The 25,446-nt window shown below is 45.9% G+C and overlaps 1 protein-coding gene across 23 annotated transcripts in view; it reads left to right on the top strand.

Moving 5' to 3' along the window:
• The window catches only part of KIAA1217 (KIAA1217 ortholog), a 455,000-nt gene that overhangs the window by 373,244 nt on the left and 56,310 nt on the right, over positions 1–25,446 (top strand). For 17 of the 23 annotated variants that reach the window (XM_048219301.2, XM_048219294.2, XM_048219292.2 and 14 more), the window contains one exon: positions 19,464–20,296. In XM_048219301.2, the coding sequence (XP_048075258.1) occupies positions 19,464–20,296 (833 nt within the window). Of the gene's footprint in view, positions 1–1,446; positions 13,458–19,463; positions 20,297–25,446 lie in introns of those variants that run through there. The other 6 variants (XM_048219312.2, XM_048219309.2, XM_048219308.2 and 3 more) reach the window with 1 other exon arrangement.

Genomic DNA, 25,446 nt, shown 5'->3' with positions numbered 1-25,446 from the left:
TTGGTACAGTTAGACCCATTTTTTTGATTGGAAAACTGAGGCCAAAAAATTAAGTAGCAAGATCACACCCTAGCAAGTAGCAAAGCTGGAGTTCGAATCCAGGCCAACTCTCTTACCGGTAGCTAAGAGCTTTAAGTCTGGAGTCAGATACAGACAACTTCATTTGAAAGTAATAATTACAAATAAGCAATGCTTTTTTGATTCAAGATAAATTATTTTGTACACTTTTGGAAGGTGGTTTGTTTGGTTTGGTTTGGTTTGGTTGGTTGGTTGGTTGAGACGTGTAGCACCCAAAACCTAGTATCAGACTGGTTGTCTTTCCAGAGACCTGTTGACAACTTCCTCAGCGTGAAGCGAGAACGGTAAACAGTGGCTAGAGTGGGGGGAGTTTTAGGCAAACTACCCTTCCCTCTTTGCGCCGTCCTTCTTCACTTCATGTGCTGTGTCACCGGAAAGCTGCTTTCATGGACCCAGAGCGGGGAACTTCTTCGTGAGCTTGATCTGGAAGCGAGAAAGTGTCTTTGAATGGAGAGCTGCCTGCATGTCAGGCTACAGCCTGTCAGCTTTCGGCAGAGCTGTGGGGGGAGGACAGGAAGAACACCGAGTAACGTTGCAGGTGGAGGGTTGCTGGAGTCCAAGCAGCCAGCGGAGCCCACTCAGGACCAGGGACCGGGGCTCCCGGGACGGAGGCATCCACTCAGCCACAGAAATACCCGGTGATTTGTGATGCAAAGTAATTATGGCCAACAGTATCAACAGGACTTGCAGCTGCCCATCACAGCCCTGCACTTGGGCTTCAGGACCATCACAGCCAGCGCCCGGCCCCATTTCTGCGTAAAATCCAGGGCTGGCGAACCAGCCAACTCAACTCAAAGTCCATTGGAACAGGACCTCCCTTTAGTGCGGTCATCCCCAAAGAGTTCTGAGCCGGTGCTGGAGAGTTCGGGAGAGGTTTACCCCACACTCCCTGCCCCTTGTTATCCAAACCACATCCCCCTTCTGGGCTCTTGTAAATACAGATGTTAGCGGAAATTGCCTTTGACTGGGAGCATATGTCCTCATCTTTCCAGGTTGTAACCCTTGCACCTACATGCCGTTTTCTTCCTGGGGTTTGGCTTTTCTGTCTTTTCTGTGGGTCCCCATAGGGGTAACCCAGACTCTAGGGAGTTGTTTCCGATCCCGTCCACGCAGGCTCCCTCTGCACGATCTTGCCCTGTAGAGGCTTCCAGATGACTGTTCTTCTCTTTACACTTTTTCTAAAATTTCTTAGGTGAGGGTGTGCTGCTTTTATTTAAAATTTTTTTTTGGGGGGGGAGCACACATTAGTTTTTTTACGGAGAAGACAAATGTTTTTAAGGTACATAGCAACTGGCGGTAAGATGTTTCCTCTCTGCTCTGCTTTTCTCCCCGTCAGGTCGACGAGTCCTCTGCTTGCACGTAATTTGCAGGAGCAAGACTGTCTGCTGCTGTAGATTTGTGACTGAGGACGTACCTGGTAGTTGGTTCAACCCCAAGAAACAGGCCTGGCTTATTTAGAATCATGGGGTTTCAGAGGTGGAAGGAAGGTCCTACGCGTCATCTTGTAAACCCATTCCCCTGCCGGTGAGACTAGCCTCGCGGGGTTGGAATGACTTGGGGTGAGAAGATCACAAAATAAGGATGGGACAAACACAGGGCTGGAGCCCACCCCACCTGTCCCTCAGGCCAGCCCTTTATGCATCTCCAGCACTTCCCTGCCTTCCTTGTGAGGGCCCTCTGGGTCCCACTTGATTGATTTCGGAGAACGCTGTCTGACTTCTCATAGCCAGCCATTGTTGATGAATAGAGCTGGGCTTCATCTCCTCTCCGTAGCAGCACAATGTCTATAGTGGGACCAGAGCTCATTAATTGGAAATGCATGGGCCTGGACCAAAAATAAATGGATTTTGAACTAACCAGATTTAGATGATCCAATATTTTTATGGAAGGAGAATAAGCCATCAAGTCAACTGAAAAACAGCAGCTGCTTCAAATTATGAGATGCTTTGAATAAAACAATACATATTGGCTTAAAAGGCTTGTGTAGTATTATAACATTATTTTTAAAAGTCAGCCTCTTTGCTAAGGAAAATGGCTCCTGCCATGACTCTGAAACGTTAACGTATCACTGCTCGGATGACTTCCAAGGTTGTTTTTCACTCGGAACTGGTGATTTTCGGTGGCATGTAGAAAAACAGGTTTTTAGATTTTAATAATTATATAATGTCTTCATGAGTATCAGAGAGGTACGTAGCACAAAGAACTTGAGAGCATGAATATTACTGCTTCATCACAATAAGTTAAAAAAAAAAAGTCAGTTTAAAATTGGGTACCATTAAGTGGGTAACAGCACAGTTGTTGTGAGGAAATGGCCAAAGTGATGAATAGTATCTTGTTATTGAGTGAGGCATAAAAACCGAGGTTTTGGGGCGCCTGAGTGGCTCAGCCATTAAGCGTCTGCCTTCGGCTCAGGTTATGATCCCAGCGTTCTGGGATCGAGCCCCGCATCGGGCTCCCTGCTCAGCAGGAAGCCTGCTTCTCCCTCTCCCACTCCCCATGCTTGTGTTCCCTCTCTCGCTGTGTCTCTCCGTCAAATAAGTAAAATCTTAAAAAAAAAAAAAACAAAAAAACCAAGGTTTTAAGACAAAAGACAAGTCAGGGGCTTGTGAAGACAGAGCAAAACGTCACTAAAGATTGTGTCATTGAGAAAAATAAGCCATTTCGACATCAGATTCAAAACTAATTCTTGTTTAAGCGTTCTCAAGAACTCCAACACCTTGTTTTTTGGCACAAAAGAAGAGCTGTTCATGAAATCATTTCTGTGCAGATTTATTTATTCGAGGCCTCTCCAGATAAAAGGTGTGACTATCCCGTGTACGTTTAAGCTGGAGGATGCCTTCTCCTTGTTGGGGCAGCGCTAACTCACTCCATCTCCCTGAAATACAGGAAATATGTTTCTCTCCGTTGGTTGATCGACACATGTCCTTGATTTCTTTCTTAACATTTGTTTTCTTTTCCTGTGAAATCCAAGTTCGTGCTTTTCCTCGTTCTGATTTCACTCTTTGAACCTGTACGTTTTCATTTGCCCTTGCTATCACAGGAAGAGCCGTCAAACAAAAACCCAGACGGCAGTAAGAGATTGTAACGATGTCAGTGATGAGGTAATTCAGAATTAGCAGGGACCTGTTGAAACTTCAGTGCGTGTTTTTCATAAAGCAAGCTTCCGAAGCCTTGGGTGTCGTGGTCAGGGTCTGATAGCTTAGTCTGGGATGGCAATCTGTAGGGAACTGTTCCTTGCACTGCCTTGCAAGAAGGAAGGCGATTGATAGAACATTCTGTACATGGTGGGCTCCTTGCAGTAGGGACTGAGGGAACATTCTGGATACATAGCTACACAGTGGATACCATTTTTGCTTGCCTTTAAAAGCAAATCTAAAAATATATTTCCTAGCAGCTGTGTAACTGCAAAACAAAAAATCCTGCTCCACTGCAGTGCAAATTACTTACTGGATATCTCCAGGGTTCCGATCTTAATGCTTCAGAAATTTGCTTTAGATTTTATTGTATATATTTAGACCAAGGAGCCTATTAGCTTGCGATCGGGGGAAACCTCTGCATTCTCATGAAAATGAGAAATGTGCCAGTGTTGGCAACCTAAGGCTATAATTATGTTAATCTGACCATTTTAAGACTGAAATATGTTGTTTTAAAATGTTTCTGTATTTTTATTATTCGTAACAATGATCTGGAGAAATTTAGTGAAATGCTAATAAGTTTCTGTTCAGTATCACTCTGGGACTAGAGCAAAGAAATGAGTCAAATGTGGTGTTCTGATATTTTTAATTTTGACAGAAAATTTTTATCCAAAGATATGTGCTTCTATAAATAGTGCCTCTTAATAATAGAAAAACCACCCAGAGCTTTTTTTGCATTTTCAGTGTACATACAGTGAACATATCTGTAAGGCCATCTTGACATATAAGTTCAATAACAGCATTTCTACATTTACATTAAATCACACTTCACAAGAAAACAAAAAAATAAATTGCCACACTTCGCTATACCACCCCCCAAAAAAAGAGAGAGAGAAGGAGACAGAAAGAAAAACCAAAAATTATTTTTTGAGCAATACAGCAAGATAAATGTTTTTCTATCAAGGGACTATCCTAAAGCACACAGATTTTACTATTTTTAATATAAATGTGGGACAGGACTAGAATGGACAATGTAATTGAAATTCTAAGAGCATCCAGAAACTTGTTTAGCTAATTGGTTCAGCCTTACCCTCACCAACTAAAACTTTTATTCTGGCAACAGGCATGTTTCATTCCCAGGGAGAGGTACTCCTAGGTGGTAGGATAGGAAGGGAAGGAGAAGGACCTAAAGCAGAGATGTGGGTAATCGCCCATCCCATAATTTTTAGAAATAATCGACATTTGAGTATACTTGTCATATCCGTATGAAGTGGATTGGAAATCTGTCCTCTAACCTGATCTGGCTTCAGAATAGCCAGTTAATTCAGGAATGGGAATGAGGAAAAGCACTTTCTTGCATGGGAGTGCACAGCATATAACTGAACCTTTTTCTCAAGGATATGTCTTTGGAATATAATTCAGCGTGGAGTTCCTACTTTGAGAATCCATTCTTTCTTCCCGTGAGCGCTTGTATCTCAGAAGGAGAGTGTGTCATTCTCATCACGCTCCTATGAATATATTAAAGTGATTACTATCCATTCAATTCATTTTGCTCTCATTTGAGTAGGAGCCTATGAACGCTTGTGGGCAATTTTCGTAAGAATCCTTGCTGATCCCATTTCTCTGCATGCAAAGTCATACAAGAATAATTCGGCTCACTCGATGTTCACAGAACTAGGAGGGTGAGCACAGAAGCTATTCCTAAAGCCACATAGCAGCAGAACCAGAGGCTCCGAAAAGTCCAGAGGCAGAGCCACGGGCATGGCGGTGAGACCACAAATGAGGAGATCCTCAGAGGAGAAACAGTCTTTTCATTCATAACCCAGTGCTCATTCCTCTACAACCCACCCTGTTCCTTGGCCATCAAGGTGGGGAGGAGTGCTGATGGATGAGGAGGATTGTACCTTTAAAAAATTTGGGGGATGGGGGAACCAATTTGGAGACTGCAGTCTATTGAAGGAGGAGTTGGGGATGAGGGTGATCAGAATGAACTCAGTATTGTAAGAAACTCCCTCTGTCTGTTTATTCACCCATATCTTCCTGTCCTCTCTGGGACAAAGTGTGTCGCCATGTTGCTTTTCAAAGAAGGAAGACAAGAGAAAGGATAATACAGAGAAGAGGAAGAAGAAGACTGAGTTTGGGTCGGGCCATGGGGGAAGGTGAGCTCCTCTGGGGTCAAGCCAGAGCCCATTTCTCCTTGAAGTGAGTTGAAAGCTCTGTCTACTAGTCATGAGTTTTGAAATGCTCTGCAGACGACAAAGCATTTTGTTCACCTGCCTTGCCTCCTGCGTGCAGAGGATTCTTTCCTTTCAGTGTTTTTTGGGGAGGAGGGACGACTGGACTGTGTCCACCCCCTGGCCCGAGGTGGGCCCTTGGTCACCTAGACGGTGACTTCTTTACATGGGGTCACGGAGCTGGTAGCCCTGCGTTTGTTTCTCGGGAGTTACACAGATGGCAGGGCTGCCCTCGAGGGTAGGAATGCTCCAGGTCCGGCCGTCCTTGGGACACAGGGCAGCGGAGCTCATCTCCGAGGAGAAGGCCGTGGGCAGTGTTGGAACCGAGTGGGGAAGCAGGGGCGGGCTAACCTCCCCCAGCTGTCGAGCAGGGCAAGGCCGGGCAGGGCGTGGGCGGAGAGGCCTGCCAAGCCCGGCCTCGGGTGTGCACGACTCCCGAACTGCTTGTCTTGGAGGCTGTTATTTCTCCAAATAAGGAGAAGTGGTGGTTTTGCTGACCCTCTCAGATTGCCGGGCCATGTCCACTGGCTTGCTGGCTGACTGACTGGATATTTGAACTGAAAACACGAAGGTATTCCTTTGAAATGGAGCAGTCTTGTGGGGCTCACGGATACCCTGGAGTCATCATTTGGAAGGTGCTTGCTCCCCACATTCGTAGATAACCATAGTAGGGTCTGGTCTGGGTCACTGTTCTCTTGTGTCTGTGTAACCTTCAGTACAGATGACTCTGTTCAGGTATTTCTGAACTTGATTTGAGATGGAAGGAATACTGATCTTATGATCCGTGACCACTGCCTGCCTTTGAAGAGTGTTCCAGGAAGACCAAGCCTCTACGCTGATTTCTTACCGCTACGGTATAAGATTTTTCTGGCACATAGATCCTGGCCCTGTTATTTGCCTTTGGGTAGGACCCTCGACGTCACTGGGCCCCGGTTCCTCATCTGTAAAATGGGGATTCCAGTCTTTATCTGATGGGAACCTGCTGGGAATTACATGAGGTAATTTCGGAAAGCATTTGGTAAATAGGAAGTCTCCAAGCATAATAGTTCCCTTGCTATCTTTCCATCTTCTCCGGGCAGATTTAGAGGAAAATATTTAGTTCCAGAGAAATTCTAGGTAATTATCATCGCCACCCAAAGTTCAATCAGGTCAGCTTTCGGAATTAGGATTTAACCAAATGCACCGTAGAATGGAGATTTTGATGTGAGCTGACCACTCCCCAGTTGTTCTTAGTTCCGGGGACCAGCAGCTTAACAGCACCTGGAGACCTGTTCAAAATGCAGCCTCTCAGACCTGCTCTGTCAGACACTCTGGACATGGGGCCCATTCATCCGTGTTTGAGCAAGCGCTCGGGCTGATTCTAACGTAGGCTGACTCTGGAGAACCCTTTGCTGTTTGGGTCAGAGGCCTACCTGTTCCCGCAGGGCACTTGGCATCACCCACCCCTGTCTCTAATCGTGCCTTCCTTCCTGCCCGGACTACCTCACGAGGCAACCTTTTTCTTCCCTCTCTCCTGAAATTCTGCTCATGGTTTATGGACTCATTTAAATCTCACCTCTTCAGAGAGGTGTTCCTCAACTCTCCAGCCAGAAGAATCTTACTCTTCTAAGTTTCCCAGAGTATTTGTGTATTGCACTCATTTAGCACTTGCCAGAGTTATTCTTGCTCTGTCTGATTTTGAATATTCATGTACATGCCTCATTATCCCTTCTGGAATGTAAGCTCTTGAAAGGTAAGAAGTCTGTCTTAAAGATCCTCTTTCCCTCATTGGCCTTGACCCCGGGCTTTGTATGCCTACTAAATATTCCATGGACACACAGAATGCCATGGTTTATATATAAACCAGAAGTCTGGTCTATATATATTGTGAACCTGATGTTAACACCTGGATTGGAAGGCAGGTTCCACCATGCTGCGTGGACTGTGGGAAGACACCCCGAATGGGGGGCATTTGGGGCCACTGGCTTGGTCCAAACGACCAGGTGCTCTTGTGTTCTTTGCCACAGACCCCCGTCAAACCCAAGGAGAACAGATGGCGTTTTTCAAAGGTCTATTCATTTAATTTATAAACCTGAAACCTTTTAGATTCTTTCATCACTCCTGAGAACTGGGAGAATGGGTGAGCCTCTATAATTATGCAGCAAATGCCATCTATTTTCAGGCTGACACGAGAGCAGGTTCTCAGCTCACACACTCAATACACCTGGGATACCCATGGAACTTCTTCTGGTTTTGAAAGTTGCTGCTACGAGGAGAGCAGTTGGCTCTTCTGAACCTCCGAAGAATTGGCACACGGGCTGTTTTGGTCTGGATCTGCATTGTTGTTTTTTTCGTGTTTATTTTGAGGGAAAATTGAACTTGGTGCATGTGTGAATGATTGTCCTTCAGTGTAATCCTCTGGGGCTCTTCCCTTATGTGCTCCTTGCTGCTTCTGACACACTAGCTAATATTGTTCAGCCCAAGGTCAAAATAACAGCACAACTAAAGAACTTCTCATCAGAGGCTACCTGTAAAATCCCCTTTTAAACTGGCTCCGCTGACATAACTCACCTTGTGTCGTGTGTTTTTTCTATTACTCGGTCGTAGAGCCGGCTCATGCCCTGCTTTAACATGAAAGCAGGCAGGGGGGTGATGCCGTGAGAAGGGCCGTAATCATAACCTGGGTCTGCAGGGCGGATTCCAGAAGAGCTGTGAGGAAAGAAAGAGAGGTGCAGGGGGACACAGAGTGAACCCCAAGAGGTGACACCCACCAGGGAACCCTGGGTGTTAGGGGGGTCTTGGGGTGTGACAGGACAGTGACAGACCGGAAATGAAAGACCCTTTGGTTTCCAGCTTGGCATCCACCATTCATCGATTTGTTCACCACCATTTTCTCCACTGAAAAATATCTATTGTTAACTGCGGCTGTAGAGCCTAAAATCCTACATATTGTCATCACTTTGCTGTTGAAGTTGAGATACAGTGAGGAGGTGTTATATCGTCAAACCGACACATGTTTTATAAAATGTCTTACACTGTTGTGACCATCCTAAAGCTGCATCGTGCAGTATCTACTTTTTCCACGTAATAAATAACCAGCTCGATCGGTTTCCCTAATGAAAGGTTAGAGGGGCAGAGGATACAGTGACAGAATTGTAGCGCATCTTCCAGCGACCCTGCGCCTCTGAGAGGTGTGGCCCCAGAAATGGTGCCCGACACTGGGATGGGAGGCATAGTGGCGAGGAATGTTAGCCAAATGTTGCCTAGACAGTTTGTCCCATAAGTAATCGGGTATCTGTGACGAATGAAAGTGTGTGTGTGTGTGTGTGTGTGTACATATACACGTGCATATGTATGTGTTTGCACATACAGAACTAGTGATGTAGTGACATCTATATAGTGATAATTAGCAATACAGAATATGTAAGTATATGTGAGTGTAATGTATATAAACATATACTAACATGTATGTAACTAAAATTTTTTTAAAAGATTTATTTGTTTGCTTGAGAAAGAGAGAGAGAGAGAGCAGGGAGAGGCAGAGGGAGAGGGAGAGAAGCAGACTCGAGACTGAGTGGGGAGCCCGACACGGGGCTCGATCCTATGACCCTGAGATCGTGACCCGCGCCAAAATCAAGAGTCAGATGCTTAACCAACTGAGCCACCCAGGCGCCCCTACATGTAACTTATTTTGAGGCAAGTAGATAAAACCTAAGAGTAATCAAGAGCGTGTCTGGATGATTAGATCGTAAGCGCACTGAGATGTGTACTGTTCGTTTCCTTTGCTGTGAAAATCTGGATCAGAGAGCGAGGCAGATGAATTCAGCACACTGCACACTGAAGGTCGAGCTCAAGCAGATGAACCCTCAGTCGTCCCTGCAGGGAAGCCTTCGGGGGGCAGGGTTCCGCTCAGAGCAGCGCGGGGTGTCCTGGAGGACACGGGATTTCACACTTACACTGAGAAAGAAGAAGTGGCACAGTGGCAAGGCTGAAAAGTTGCTGCTTCTCTGCTTTGTCACCGTGTGACATTGAGCAAGTCTTTTTTTTTTTTTTTTTAAGATTTTAAGTAATCTCTACACCCAACGTGGGGCTCAAACTCAAGACCCTAAGATCAAGATTCACATGTGGCACCAACGGAGCCAGCCAGGCGCCCTTGGGCAAAGTTCTTAACTCCTTACACTTCCATTTCCTAACCAATCAAATGGGGATCGGGACGCCTAATGTATGTATTTCACGGAGTTCTGAAGCCCATGATATAAAATCACAATTGAAAGCCTCATGTAGCTGCAGACTCCCGGGGGATTCTCATGTGTACGTGTGTACCTCACCATCTAAAATCCTTTATAGAATAAGCAACGTTGTCAATGAACAATGTCTTGTATATTGCAGAGTGCATGTTTACAAGCTAAGCAGGCGTTTAGAGAACAGTCAGAAAAGGAAAAATAAAGTCGAAGGCACTGCAAAGTTATATTTGGGTGACAGAAACGACTTACCACTAGCCACAAATCTAGAAGCTCCAACAGGGAGTCCTGTATAAAAGAACTGTGTCCACACAGGCACCCAGTGGATGTACAGAGACATGGAAATGAAACTGGAGAAGTTATTCGCACTATCTGTTACAAGTGGTAGAAAGAAGATACCTTTTTACAAACTGTAACTATTTTAGGTACAAAAGGAGGTTGTCCTTGGCCTGGATGATACAGGAGTATCCCAAACAAGATTGAGTATGGGTGAGAGGAGCACATTTTTCTTTTATCTGTCCTGGAGCGCCACAGTTACTGACTGTGGCTTGGAAGTTAAATGATTTATCTAACATTACTTTAGTCTGTTCCAGACTCGGATCTTTAATCACCGTTGGGCACAGTGTTAAGTCAGCCAGGTCTGCTATACTGGAGAGCTCAGCAGAGTTTCCCGTGTCAAAATATTTGTGGGAAAACGCTCATCTTAAATATAGCCATCAGCTAACCACTGACTGGACCATCTCTTTCCTGAGAATTAAATAATTTTGGCAACAGTCTGTCTGTCTCGTGTCTGGGAGACATTCCATTTATGATCAAATGAAACATTAATAGTTTCGCTAAGACCTCACAAATGACCGTGTGTCCAATTTTAACAGTGTAAGCAAGATGAACTTGAGATTTTCCGACATCATAATTACTTCCCTTCACAATGCCATCTTCGTGCTTATAAGCACATTTTAGATTTCCTTTTATCATATGTAATTTTTAAAAAGCCAAGAAAGAAATGAATGTGAGAGAGGAAATAGAAATAAATTTCATGAGCCTGTTAGCCTTACCAGAGCATAAAAATTATTTCCTGTTGAGGTAATGCTGAATATCTACTAGCATGTTCTTTTTTAATACTAAGTCAAAAAAAATAATAAATTGCTTCCACTTTGCTTATAGTGCCAGTTCATGAAAGGAAGAAGGAGAATCGATAGAACACTTAGTACACCCTGGGAAGAACCAATTCACAGAGGCGGTAGCATCCCAGCGTAGGTCATGCTGAGGAGGGTCTGGTGAGGAAAGGACCCAGCGTGCGGGGAATTAGTGGTTGGCCGCACCCAGACTGAGCCAAATTTCCTGGTGAGTTAGCCTGAATGAGCTGTTCTCTGGAGAGCCCGAGCCAGACAGGTGAAGCTGACTCCTGCCCAGCTCCAGCATACGGCTTCAGAAATTAGCCAGCCTGGTTCTAGGACCTCAGGATGGTGTCACCTCCCTCCCCCCCCCCGCCCCGGCCTCTAGCATGACCTGCGTGCTTCTTACCAGAGGGCATAACTCATCCTGATTCACCGCGGGACTGGGCCAGCTTTCAGACTCCTGCCAGGGAGTTACAGCTCTCGTAATGACGAAGCCATGCAAGGAGTCTCCAGACGGTGCCCCGAAGCTTTTAGAAAGTGAAAAGAAACTGCTCTGAACAGGACAGGAAGGATGAGATGGGGAGAGGTCAACCAGGCCTTCTCTCACCCTGTACCCCCTGACATGCACAGCAGCAGGGTCAAACAGAAGCCACCTGTCCCTGCCGTGGCGGGCATGGACCCCCGTGTGGAGTCAGGCGTGACACGCTTGGTGAATCAGCAGTGGGAGCTCCCTGCATCTGTTTTCTGCGGGGGGCAGCGTGGCCCCGACCTGTGCATTAAATTCATTCTTCCAAGCAGTCCTGCGTGCGTTACAGCAGGTCAATGCTTACAAGAGCCATGCGGCTTAGGACGTCTTATGCCATAAAACAGGGTCTTTGCGGATGTGGAGGGGGTGGGATCGTGGCTGAATCAGACAAGGGACACCAACACCAACATCCCCCTTCCTGGAAAGCATGTGCTTGACTGAAGAAACCCATACTGCCGAATGCACGCCAGATGTGTCAGGGGTGATGGTGTGCGCTTCCTGGACGTGAGTGAGAAACACCAAACCCTAGCTGATGAGATTAAAAAGCAAAACAAGGCTGTTCACATTCCTTCTCCTCCTTTCCGACCTCTTCGGTGGCATCTGTTACAACCACTTCGTCCAAATATTGTTTCTAATGAGACATCTTGGGAGGGTGGCGGTGTCATGTGCCCAGTGTCGTGTGCTCCCCTCTCCCTTAAGAACCACAAAGCCTTGGGACGGCAGTAAACAGTTGTTTGAGAAAGCCTGCCACGCTGCCGGGAGTTGAACCTGAGAGACGTCATGGAATTCTCTGGGTCAGCAAGAACAGCCTTGCAAAGCCTTAAAAATGTTTGAAAAATGCACAGGCTTCCCAGAGCGTGGTCGTGGGGTGTGGCGCGAGGCCAGCGGGGCTTCCAAGCCCAGGGCTGCGAGTTTCTGGTCGCTGGCTTCCCACCCGGGCAGCTGCTCCCCTCGGTCCCCGAGGGCTCAGAAAGCATGGTGGTGATGAAACAGAGCCTACCTACCTGCGAGCTAAGGAAATGCTTTTCCTCCCTCACCTTTTGTTAGTACCGCGTTAATACCTGTCCTCTGCTCAGCACTGCACAAGCCACTTCTTGTCCGGAACACACACCTTCTTGGGCCCGCTCCCCTGCGAGGGAACAGCTGCACTGACATCAGTTGCCGAAGGGGGGGGGGGTCCCTGGAGACGGCTCCGGGCCTCTCCTCTTCCGCCTTGTAGAGGGTGGGGCTCAAGGGCTCTGGCTTCCTTTCTCGAATCCCCTCTTGGCGCAGCGTTGGCTGCCCTCCCCATCTTTCTCTCCCTCTCCTTCCAGGTATGTTGCCCGAAGTGATGGCAGTCGTTGCTTGCGTGGGGCGATGTGGGGCTGGTGCCTGGCTGCCACCCAAAGTTCAGCTTGGTAAAACCAGGCTGGTTCATTAATAGACAGCCTCCTTAATCACCTGCTGTTTTCTTTCGGCTGGTCTAAACCAGGGGGAGAGGCTCACGTTTCCTTCGCCCGCCAGTCCGCCGACTTCAAAAGTCTGGCCGCGGGATGAGTGTTGGGCGCTGGTCTATCTAGATTTTCCCGGCAGCACACAATCTGAGAGGTGGCCCAGTGTGGTCACGAGCATACTGGGTTTTCTGCCGGCTTTGTGGTGGCGGGTTGTCTGTTTGTGAAGGAGCCTGTTTGCCTGCGTCAAATCTAGTTTGTAGTAGCTCCTTCACTGTTAACCCATTTACCTAGGCCTCTCGGAGTTTGTTCGTTGGTCTGTGTTTTCCATGTAAGCAATTGTTAAAGGCCTGAGTCACCCGTGAGGTAGCCTGTGGTTGGATGTGAGCTGAGGTTACTCAGTGACTAATTTCCAAGGGGAGGAGAAATTGGCTTATCATGGGGAGGAATACTTTTCATCCACGCCTCTGACAGCCTCACTCGGAAGACTGGCTGAAACACAATGGTCTTCACTGGTTGTAAACACTCAAGCTGGGAACATTTTTAGGATCTGTGGCCTTTGCAATTTCTTCGCGGAAGAGAAAGCTGTCTAAAATATCCAAATGTGGAACTGAGGATTTAGATGAAGCCAGCGAACAAAGGACTTGCGTAATTGGGAGCTGAGCCAATGTGCTTTTTTCACGGCGTTAGTAATACAGGTGATTTCCTTAAGACAAAGTAAGTGGCTTTAATTCTCTGAGGACGAAAGATTCTCCTAAGAATCCTTTTCAGTTTTGTCCGGTTACTTCATTGTGTGGTCTGATTGAGTGGTATGTTTACAAATTCTAGACTTGGAAGGGTGGGGTTTGAAATATAATAAACTGTGCATAATACTGCCTTTCCGCAAAGAATATATATATTTTAAATAGTCCGCAAAGAGACATGATTACATGAGACAGTTTCCCAAAATGATTTGAAATAAACGTTTTGCATGCTAGGTTTTTTTTTTTTTCTTTCCAGAAATAATGGTACGATTTTTGCCCCTTCTTACCTTACGTTCAAGAAACTTCTAAATGAGCAATGTTTGATTTAACTCACTGGGTTTTGGAGAAATGAAATATAGATATATGTTAGGATTCCTAACTCGAATTTCAGATAATTAATTTGAAACTGCCCCAGATTTTGTCTGGCCCCTAGGAAGTATGGGCCAAACAGCTTGCTGAGGTCTGTGCCGTGGGCAGGGACAGCGGCTCTCAGCCAGGGCCACGGTGCTGAGCTCCGGAAGAAACTGCTTGGCTGTTTACAAGAACTAGAAGCACTCAACCAAGAGAGGGCAGGGGTTTGGGCAGTCACAGTAGAGGGAGAGACCATGCCACCAAAGTAGGTGAATGAGGGACAGCAGTCTAGTTCATACGTTGCCGTTGTATCTAGTGTGGATAAATGAGCATTTTCTTTGTCTGGGCCGAGGTGCAGGCAAAGAGAGGTCTGTGTTGGATTCCGGTAAGGTGTTAAAAGAACCTGTATTCTTGGGTTTAGGTTGTTTTTCTTGCTGTAAATGAAATTCTCCAAAGCTCCCATAAAGACATTAGTGTTGAAACCTTCCGGGACAAAAGTGTCAGTGACATAATGTGTCAAGATATTTTGAGAGAAATGATGGAGAAGATTAGTGACCTCAAAGAGACTAGTGGGAGAAGGGAGGCAGGTATATCAAGGTGGGTAAGAACTGCGTGTGATGTGTGTGTGTGTGTGTGTGTGTGTGTGTGTGTGTGTTTTGCTAATTTATTTTACCTTTAAAGTTTGATATAATTTTCTCCTAAGAGGTCTGACTTTGAGGACTAGTGCAGGAAGAACTCAATATACATTTAATGCCATTTCTATACTCATTGGCCATAAAAAGATCAGTTAAACAACAAAACCGAACAAAACTGTGTGAGTGCCTGATTCCAGGAAGATATCTCCATGGGAAGAACACTAGCATATAAGGCTGGAGCTTTTGAAAACTATGTATCATAGAATCTTACTCATCGTCCTGATTGTGACCCGGACAGTGAATAGCCCCTAGAGAACGTGAAGTCCACTTTTTATTGGAATAGCAAGGGGTCTCCTTGGGAGATCACAGTGAAGACTTGAAAAAGATTCTCTTTTCATCTTCCCATCCCTTCCGCTTCATTTTAAGAGTGACCGCCTTTGGTCGATCCATGTCCTTTAGTGTATGAACCGAGGTTTTCAGATTTTAAAGGTTCGCTCTCGTTGTAGGTTTAAAACATTTTCCCACTGTATAATGGAAACATCGTGTCATTCTCTTTCTGGGCTCTCTGTAGAGCTGAGGATGAAATTATCATGGGCTCTTTTTAAAACTCAGTCCTGGAAAGTCAGTCATAGCTTGGCAAAGGAAGGTAAGAATTCTTCCAAAGGCTTCCAACCTCCAAGTCACTCAGATTGATGGAGATTTGCCTGTTCTGTGATAGCCGGATGCTTGCGTTCACCTCCGTTGTGGATGACTCAGGTGGACAGTGACTCTTTCAGTGACCCTGTTGGGTGATGGCAAGATTAATTTGAGGGGGGCCAGGCAAAGGCTGGTAAGCGGCATTACCATCAGATACACGATGCTAATTGTGTGTGGCTAGGTTCCATCCTTGTTGGCTGAAGTCCCATTCTGGTTGGTTGGTACCCAGGTAATACTGGCTCCTGGATGTTAAACATCTTGACTATCGCCCGCGTTCCCATATGAGTGCGCAGTGTATCAGAATTATTGTTAATTCTTACATTTCTTTCTGAATTCATCTCTACACATCAAGAGTACAATGAGATTTTTTTGTGCTTTATTTTAAAAGTTAGTTCTATAATATACCTCCTAACCATTTCCTTTCATATCACCAAACCTTTTTTTTTTTAATATTTCTATGCAGGCATCTCTGTTTTAAGAGAAATGTACTCTTTTTATTAATTAAATCTAACTAACTTTTTATTAATTAGAATCAATTTTACATTTTCCTTTCATTAATATTCTTTATCCTTCTAGACAGTTCTGTACTACTTAGATTCTTACTATGTCTTCCTACTCTTTGCCAGAAAAGGGGGGGGGGCATTCACTGTGTGTTAATTGGGCTCAGGATCCCCCAAATCCTGATGTAATCTGAAGCCAGGTAAAGAGGACTAACAGTTTGGGTTATTGCTTATTTTAAGTGGGTTCTAGACATTTGAAACCTTTCTTTTTTTTTTTTTAAGATTTTATTTATTTATTCGACAGAGATAGAGACAGCCAGCGAGAGAGGGAACACAAGCAGGGGGAGTGGGAGAGGATGAAGCAGGCTCCTAGCGGAGGAGCCTGATGTGGGGCTCGATCCCAGAACGCTGGGATCATGCCCTGAGCCGAAGGCAGACGCTTAACCGCTGTGCCACCCAGGCGCCCCTGAAACCTTTCTTTTTAATTGATCTCAGTAATGACAGTGGTACTTACCATTTGTTGTACTTGATTTGCCTTGAGCCCTGTGCTGTGCTCCATACACGTGTATGACTGTATGAACTGATCTTTACCTGCGTTTGGATCGAATCTTGCATTGCGCGGTCTGATGGCGTGGGGAATTTGGCCAGATATGTGCTGCCGCCTAAGCCAGTCCCTCTTGTAGCTCATGCTCTGTGAAGCCCTGCCGTGTTACCACGTTTCTTTCCACTGAGCCTCGCCTTGTGGCAGACAGGAAGGAATGGAGGCTGTGCGTAGAGGATCTGTGTGGATCTGATGCAAGGCTGCCGTCGGATGGTTGCTCAGCCATGGCGGGAGGAGAATCAGGTGTACCATCACACACTGACCTTGGGAACGCCCTCCTGGTCTAAGGCCTGAGCCCCTGAGTCGTGAGGGTGTCAAGTGAGTGAGCAGAGAGAGGACCGTGTGGGCTAGAGCGCCAGGGCTGGGCCATGCGGAGCAGGCACTCAGCCTCGGTTTGGATCTACAAGGGCCGAGAAATAGGGAGAGAGTCCCAGGGGTGACAGCCTAAGGATGTCCCAAGTTTGATTTAGAGGGGGAACAGACTAGCCTGCTGTGCGGGTGCGTGTGTTGGGGATGTGGGGCCAGTGGAGATAAAATTGGAACTGCTCATGGGATCCCCAGAAACAGTTGGCCTCCCAAGGGGACTGAGGAGCCGATTCAGTGGTGCTCCAGTAACGTGCTCTGAAAGGGTTCCTTTTGGTTGCTACGTCTTCTCATCTTGCTTGCATTTTTTTTTTATTGGTCATTTCCTTTATGAAATCCACCATAATTTGTAAAACTCCTGGGTTAAGGATTCTACACTGCTGGATTCTTCCAGAGACAAGATAAGGAAGCTGTGGGATTCCCAAGGCATCTTCCCTACGTGTATCTAAGAGATGTATCTGGAATGTACCCTCTCTAGGGCAGGAACTTGGGGTTAGAACTGTATCCAAGAACAATGCCTGGTTCTTAGCAAGTGCTGGCTGAATATTGCTTACTAAATGAATGAATTTATAAAATAAGGAATCAGTATGTATTCAGAACATTGGGCTCTGTTTCATTTTCACCCTTTTCCTGTTGCCTCTGCTTTTTCTTTTCTCCTCATCACTCACACCATGGATCTCTTGACTGCTCATTTTGGGTTTTGTCCACCTGAGCCCACCTCCTCTCTCCTCATGCCCCTACCTCATCCACCCCCCAACCATTCATGTCCTCCCTATCGGTCACATCTCCCAAAAGTCTGGATGGGAACGTGGGCTCCTGTGATAGCACAAATAGAACTTGAAGACTGGGCTGCCCATCCTTTCTCTTGTAGCCGTTTGGAGAATCTCAGTGAGTTAGTTCTTACCCTCTTGGGTTTTAACCAAAACAAAAAGCATCAACTATTTGTACTTTGAATTAATCTGTATTTCTTTATGCTGCCCCTTGCTACACACAGTAGTATAATTGCAAATTAGTTTCCCCTTGCCCCATTAACTTGATTCTTTTTTTATTGAGATATAATTGACATATAACATTATATTAGTTTCAGATGTACAACATAATGATTTAATCTGTGTGTATATTGCAGATGATCACCACGATAAGGCCAGTGAACATCCATCACCATATATAGTTACACACTTTTTTCTTGTGATGAGAACCTTTAAATTAATCTACTCCCCTCGCAACTTTCAGATCTATGATACAGTATTATGTATCATGGTCCCCGGGCTGTACATGACATCCCCATGACATTTTATTTTATAACTGCAACTTTATACCTTTTGAGCACCTCCACCCATTTTACCCATCCCCAATATCCTGCCTCTGGCAACCACCGGTCTGTTCTCTGTGTCTATGATTCTTGAGTCATTTGATCTTTTTTAGTCTTCCAAAGGAGAGGTGATGGAAGACCCAGTGGGAGTCCTCACTCTCTTGAACTGGATGGTAATGACACAGCCCAGAAGTCTCTGCTGCCTGGGCAAGAAGTTGCTGGCTTACATGGACGACTCCATCAGGCTCCTTATGACATGGCAGCCCCAGAGGGGCCTCCTGAGGTTTCTCTCTCTGCACCATGCCTGACATTCCCTTCCCATTTTTCTCCCTTGTCCTGCCCAATGTGAGTTTTGTCTCCAATTGCATTCTTTTTTTTTTTTGTAAAGATTTTATTTATTTATTTGACAGAGAGACAGCCAGTGAGAGATGAAACACAAGCAGGGGGAGTGGGAGAGGAAGAAGGTGGGGCTCCCAGCAGAGCAGGGAGCCCGATGCGGGGCTTGATCCCAGGACCCTGGGATCAGGCCCTGAGCCGAGGACAGGGGCTTAACGACTGAGCCACCCAGGCACCCCTCCAATTGCATTCTTATCTCCCAGATCATTATTGTCTCCCAACATCTTAGAGCTTGTTTCTCCTAGGCTCAAGTAAAGAGTTGGTAAATAAATGAAACTTACCTCCAAGTTTTCTCTATGCATCTTCTTACCCTCCCTGGCCATGTCCCTAGATTGTATCTGCTTGGAAGGATGGGAAAGATGCTATTTTCCAGGGCTAATATTAGAAAATGTGTCCGGGAGAAATTTTAGAAAATAGAATTTTAGCACTTTTGCTACATTAGATCCACATTTATTAAGCGTCTCAAAGAAGCTATGACCTGAAAATTTTAAACCCCTGCACTATTTTCCCCCAAACCTCACAATGTTGAGCTCTTTACTGGGTGTTTCTTGCGGTTGCTGTAACAAGCGACCACAAACTTAGTGGCTTAAAGCATCTCGCATTCATTACCTTGCAGTTGTAGACATCAGAAGTCCAGAATGGGTTTTACAGGCTGGTATCAAGGTGTTGGCAGTAACCACGGTTGCTCTGAAAGCTCTCGCGGAGAATCCATTCCCTTGCCTTTTCCAGCTTTTAGAAGCTGCCTGCATCCCCAGGCTCCTGGGCCCTTCCTCCGTCTTCACAATCAGTGCCAGAGCATCTTTCACTCTCTCTCTCTCTCTCTCTCTCTCTCTGACCCTGCTGCTGTCCTCACACCTCCTTCCCTGACTCTGATCCCCTCCTTCCTCTTTCACATGTTAGTATGGTAGCACTGGGTCCATTTGGATAATCCAGGATAATCTTCCTCACTCAGTGTTCTTACAAAGGAACACCTGCAGAGACCCTTGGCCATGGCCACCGAAGGTCAGGTTGTTATCAGTTCCAGAGAGCAGAGTGTGTCCCTGCTGCAAAGCCCACCATCACCCTGAGACATCTCTAAAAACAGAAATATCAAAATAGATTTTCTGACTTCTTGTTTTATTTTCAGATGCAGAGAGAGATTGTTTATGCAAGAGGAGATGGCCCTGGCGCCTCTCGACCTGGATCCACAGCTCATCCACCCCATGCCATTCCAAATTCTCCACCATCCACTCCTGTGCCCCATTCCATGCCTCCTTCCCCATCCAGAATTCCGTACGGGGGCACCCGGCCCATGGTTGTTCCCGGCAACGCCACCATCCCCAGGGACAGACTCTCCAGCCTGCCAGTCTCTAGATCCATCTCACCCAGCCCCAGCGCCATTTTGGAAAGAAGAGACGTAAAGCCGGATGAAGACATGAGTGGCAAGAACATTGCGATGTACCGAAACGAGGGCTTCTATACCGATCCTTACCTTTATCACGAGGGACGGATGAGCATAGCCTCTTCCCACGGCGGGCACCCTCTGGATGTCCCCGATCACATCATCGCGTATCACCGCACGGCAATCCGCTCGGCGAGTGCCTACTGCAGCCCTTCTTTGCAAGCGGAAATGCATATGGAGCAGTCGTTGTACAGACAGAAATCGAGGAAATATCCAGATAGCCACTTGCCTACCCTGGGCTCCAAAACACCCCCCGCCTCTCCGCACCGAGTCAGCGACCTGAGAATGGTGGACATGCACGCCCACCATAACGCCCACGGGCCCCCTCACACCTTGCAGCCAGATCGGGCCTCCCCCAGCCGCCAGACCTTCAAGAAGGAGCCAGGCACCCTGGTGTATATTGAGAAGCCGCGGACCACTCCAGGATTAGCCGGCATTGTGGACTTCGGCCCTCCTCTAGTTGAGAAGCAGGTGTTTGCCTACAGCACGGCTACAATACCCAAAGATAGAGAGACCAGGTAAGGTGCGGAGGGCGGCCCGGGGTGGTCTGTGCCTGTGAGCGGTGGAGGGCCGCTCGGCAGAGTCAAACCGAGGGAAGGGAGGCTGAGCACAGCCTCGGGGCAGCACCGGGAAGCCACAGGGTAGGATCAAAGGCCATCCCGGTCTGCAAAGAGTTTCTGAATCGGTGGGGGTCAAGTGACGCAGGCCAATAGCCATGCCAAATGGAGGGCAGACGCATACCGCAGTCAGTGCGAGCCTGCCCAGCGTGGATCTAACAGCGGCATCGTTAGTGTAAATCTGAACAAAGGAAGGAAAATTGTGATCGGCAGAAACCATTTGGACAAATAAATCAGGAGCTCATGGTAGTTGATCTGCCAGTGAAAAGAAGTGAGTGGTTCGAGTTTTAAGTGTCTGAAATGGCAATTTGTGTTTTTCCTTACTTAGTGCAATTTTGCTTTCTCATCCGGCCTTGGGAAATGGAAGGAATGTGTCACTGTCTGTCATCTAGGGTGATAAAGCATGAATTTGCATGAGAATAGGATGGTTTAGATTTAATACTCACTCAGGAGTGGTACTGAGATCAGCAAAAATTTTCTACCAATGAGACACTCTGAGCATTTAAATTTCTTTTTTAATATGCAATCTGTTTTTGTGTAACTTACCAGCCCAAGTCCATTTTCAAGACCCTCCAAATTTCGTATAATAATAGGAAAGCTAATTTTGATAGAGGGGATTTCTCCAGCCTGAATTGGTTGAGAGAAGCGCAAATAATAAAAATCTAGCCAAAGAAATTGAGTCTGGAAGAGGTTAAGCAGTTTACCTGTTGTCATCTGTGAATGCAGAGGGGGTGTGAGAAATACGATCTGGATATTCAGTGACTCGGCACTTTATTACAACCACTGTCCCCTGTTTGCCGCCAAAAGGGTAGTATCACTTACATATGATCATCATCCCGATTTTTTTTTAAGATTTATATATTATTTTAGAGAGAGCACGCACATGGGGGGAGGGGCAGAGGGAGAAAGACAGAATCCTGAAGCAGTCTCCCCTCTGAGCGTGGAGCCTAATACTGGGCTGGATCCCAGAACCCTGACACCACCCGAGCCAAAAGCAAGAGTTGGCCGCCCAACCAACTTCGCCACCCAGGCGCCCCTCATCATCCTTAGTTTACAGATGGAGAAACTGGGGCTCAGAGAGGTTAAGTACTTCCTCAAGGTCACAGAGCCAGTATGTGGCATAGAACGTCCATATCTATTAAAGAATAATCTATACTTTATACCACCATGCAATGTTCTGCCTGATGAGTGAGACCTGTGAGCCACACCTTCACCCAGCTGAGAAGTAAATTTAGGGGTGAATTCTGAGCATTTCAACCAGAATTCTTAAGAAATTGTTTCAGGACTAGATGCTAAGTAACTGCTCCTGAAAGATATTTACAGTCATAAACATGGTAGCATTTGCATAATTACGCTGCTAAATATATACAGGCCATTTAAAATATAACTGCCCTAGCTAGAATATTAGCACAAATATGCAGCAAAGGGGAAAGAAAGAGCATCTTTGATAGATTTTATTTCTGAAAAATGAATGCAAGCACTACGTCAAGGAAAAATTTTCCTAAACAAGAGCACCAGAAACAATTACCGAAGCACGAAATCACAGCCCATTGTGTGCACCTGTCCCGTGCTGCTGTTATCCTACATACATTTAATCTGTGTATTTTAAGAATGATCAACCCGTAAAAGTCTACCTTCATGAGTGCAGAGTCCTATAAAGCGCCAAACCAGTTTCTGTTGCCCTTTCGTAATATTAAACAGCAAATAAATCTTGAGAGTGCTTTTTCTAAGAAACTCTCAAGTGAAATTTTACATCTAAGATGTGCAGCGACAAAAACGCAGGAGGGGGAATGAGAAATCTGTAGCGATGCTTTCTTTGGGGCCCTGCTGGATTCAGGTGCCGTTCAGAAGAAACAGCCCAAGTAACTGCAGGATGTTTGAAATCAGAGAGAAAAAGTCTTTCTTTCCCATCTGTACTTAGGAAACCTCCAGCGGTAGCTCTTTTTTTTTTTTTTTGGAACATGATTTTGTAACTGCTCTATTGATTTGAAAATGAAGAGTGAAAGATGAAGTCATTTCATCTTGGTCCTTGTATCGAGTCATGTGCCCTTGATCTAATGCATTTGGCTTCTCTTGTCTTACAAAGATGTTTCCATTATATATGGAAGATCTGGGGAAAAAATCATGTATGTGATGGGACGTAGAGGACGGTAGGGCTCTCCTCCTGAGATGGCCACGGATGTGGGGGTAGAGGAGCAGATTACAGCCACTTTGACTTTCAAGATGGCAGTTCTCATGTCTGAGCTTCTAGAAGGAAAATGATCTCAAGGGAGAAGGTGGCTTTATCCAGATGACTTCCCTTTAGCTGGGACCCCAAGAAGAGAATGGTCCACGTGGCTGAGGGAGGGCCGTGGGTGGGGGGACAGTGTGTGACAGATGACTCAGTGCGTGAGGCTCTATCTTCCCTAGGTCATAAAATTCCTTCATTAAACAGCATGTTATTTCTATTCATGGCACATGAAACAGCCCTTAAGAATTGTAAAAATCTAGGACATTTATGTTTTGTTCCTTTCTATTTATAGTTTGGATCCTATAATGTAAAATAGCTTTATCGAAATTCGAGAGTGTTCATTGCAAAGTGACTAATAGCTCCCTTTCCAAATGTATAAAAGATTCTTCCTAATGTAATAGTTTTCAAGACATGGTGAACTTGAGCTGAGATCCTATTTTTACACCATTCCACACCTACGATAGCTGAGTTCCACAAATGAGTCAGGAGTCCACTGGGGAGCCAATTCTTGCCTTGCCTAGGCACCTCTATCCGGAGAAAGAAAGCTATGAGATCTCATCATGATTTCCAAGCATTCCCCAGTTTAGAGAAGCAGAGGTCCCTGCTCTGGGCTGCTAGAAGAGGAAGGAAGCTTCTGCATGCTACTGTTGTTGATCACATCACTTTCTTATGGGAGGAAGGATTACGTGTTATTCTGTTGGTAGCTCGGCGCGGTGGGACACATCCTTGGTTGAAAAATCGATTGAGTGAAAGTCCGAATTCAGATTTATGGTCATTGAAAAACATTCACAGTGACTGGCAGACCGTTGAAGATTTTCAAACTATGCTTTATCCTAAAATTAATGATTAATTTTTTTTCCTTTTTCTCAGAGTATAGTCAAAAGTGAGCCACATCAGAGGCCTCCTAAGTGGTTAGACTTGGGATCTTTCTAGGACAAGGTTTCTTAACTTTTGAGCTTACTGGTATTTTGGGCTGGATAACTTGTAGTTTGCTGGGCGGAGGGGCTCTCCTGTGCTCTGAAGGATTTTAGTGGGGTCTCCAAGTTCTTTCCCACCAGATGCCAGTAGCAAACTCCCCCCAACCCTGCCCTAGTCATGACAGTCGAAATGACTCCAGACGTTGTCACATGTGCCCCCTGCGGTGGGGGGGAGGGGTGGATACAAAATGTCCCTGTTTGAGAAGCACTGCTCTAAAGGAAATCTGGACTTTTTTTACTTAATGAAGTAGAGAAATGAAAGAGTGCCCGACACTCAAATAATAGAAATTGTGACATTCATAAAACATGGGTCTTGACAACCATTACCCCAGTTCTGCCCTTCACCTCTTGGTAAATCAACTTCATTATTGTGAGAACTTGCTATTATTACTTTCGATTCAGCCCATCTGTGATCAGCCATTTATCGAGGGGCAGCAGTGTGCAGTGTTGATGAACGTGAACTCCAAAGCCGGACTGCCCGGGTTCAGTTCTCAGTTCTAACACTTGCTAGCAGTGGAGACCGCCTTTGACAAGTTACTGAATCTCTGCCTCAGTTTGCTTATCTGTAAAATAGGTATAACATAACACCTGTATAATGGGCTGGAACAACTCTACGATGAAGTGCCGTGTATTCCATATGGTAAGTAGTTGTGTGTTCCTACTTTGAGCAAAGCTCTCTACTACCTGCTACTAAACAGAGATCCATGCAGAGATGGCTAGGACTGGGATGGTACCTAAAGAAAAAAGGAGACCAATTGTCAGTGTACCCCAGGAAGAACATAAAGCAGGTGGGGGATGTGAAGAGAATAAAACTAAGGGTGAACAGAGAAGAGGATTAGCAGGGTTTAAAGATCCAAGTTAGAATATCAAAGCCACTTTAAAATCCAATTCAGGAGAGCAGTCAGAGTTACATCTCTTCTTGGGTCCGGGAGCAAAAAGACAAGCGGGGATTAGGGCATTGTTTTAAATGCGCCTGAGCTGTATGACTGATGACTGGGGTGCCTAACCAGGTAGCGCTGACATTATTAGGTCATCGGTTTTGATGCCTAACAGCGCCTGACTGATTCAGCTTTGGTCTGAACTGCTTTCCCATGTAGCTCTAATTATGGATCAATAAATGTTTATTGAGCCCCTCTTAAGTGCTGAGCTGTGGGCTGGATGCTTTACAGCGTACAAAGAAACCTCGATGTGGTCCCCACGCACAAGGGATATAAACTGGGAAGACAGTCATAAAACATTAAAAGCATAATACAAACATATAAGCGATACCACGGTTAAGGACAGGAAGCTTCTGAGCTAAAAATGCAGGCTAAAAACTTCTGTGGGGACAACCACAGCAGTAGGATTTCATTCATGAGTGATGCCCAGGGATGCTCTTCTTGTCACCTGAGGGTGCCACCGTCTCCCAGCAAAGCAGAGAGAAGGGAGGACACCATGCCCGGTCACTAAGGGGGGAAGTGTCTCTCCTTGAGGCTGGAGCGCTGAGGGGGAGATCTGTTCTGCACATCTCCACGTCCAGCTGGAAAGTCAGGACACGTTTTTCTTGAAAACAATGAGGAACAATGATCGCACTAATAATACCCTGTAGGTTCAAGAGGCTTCCGTGGGCCAGCTGGAAATCCAACCACCATTTATTCCAAGTTCTAAACAATGAAAGTACAAGTAAACTTTTCAGTTACAAGGCTGTCATAATCTGGGGACTGCTGGTACATAATTAATTCAAAAGAAGTGATACAGACAGTAATTGCTATGAATTCAGAAAAAAAAGAGCCCTTTCCCGAACTTGCACTGGACTGGGAGCTTTCATGAGAACGTCGCGATGGACTGCAATTCAAGGGGTATTC

This window comes from Ursus arctos, unplaced genomic scaffold, assembly GCF_023065955.2.
Source record: "Ursus arctos isolate Adak ecotype North America unplaced genomic scaffold, UrsArc2.0 scaffold_30, whole genome shotgun sequence".
NCBI classification, from domain to species: Eukaryota; Metazoa; Chordata; class Mammalia; order Carnivora; family Ursidae; genus Ursus; species Ursus arctos.
Note: the sequence above shows the minus strand (reverse complement) of the source record. Positions and strands in the feature narration are given on the sequence as shown.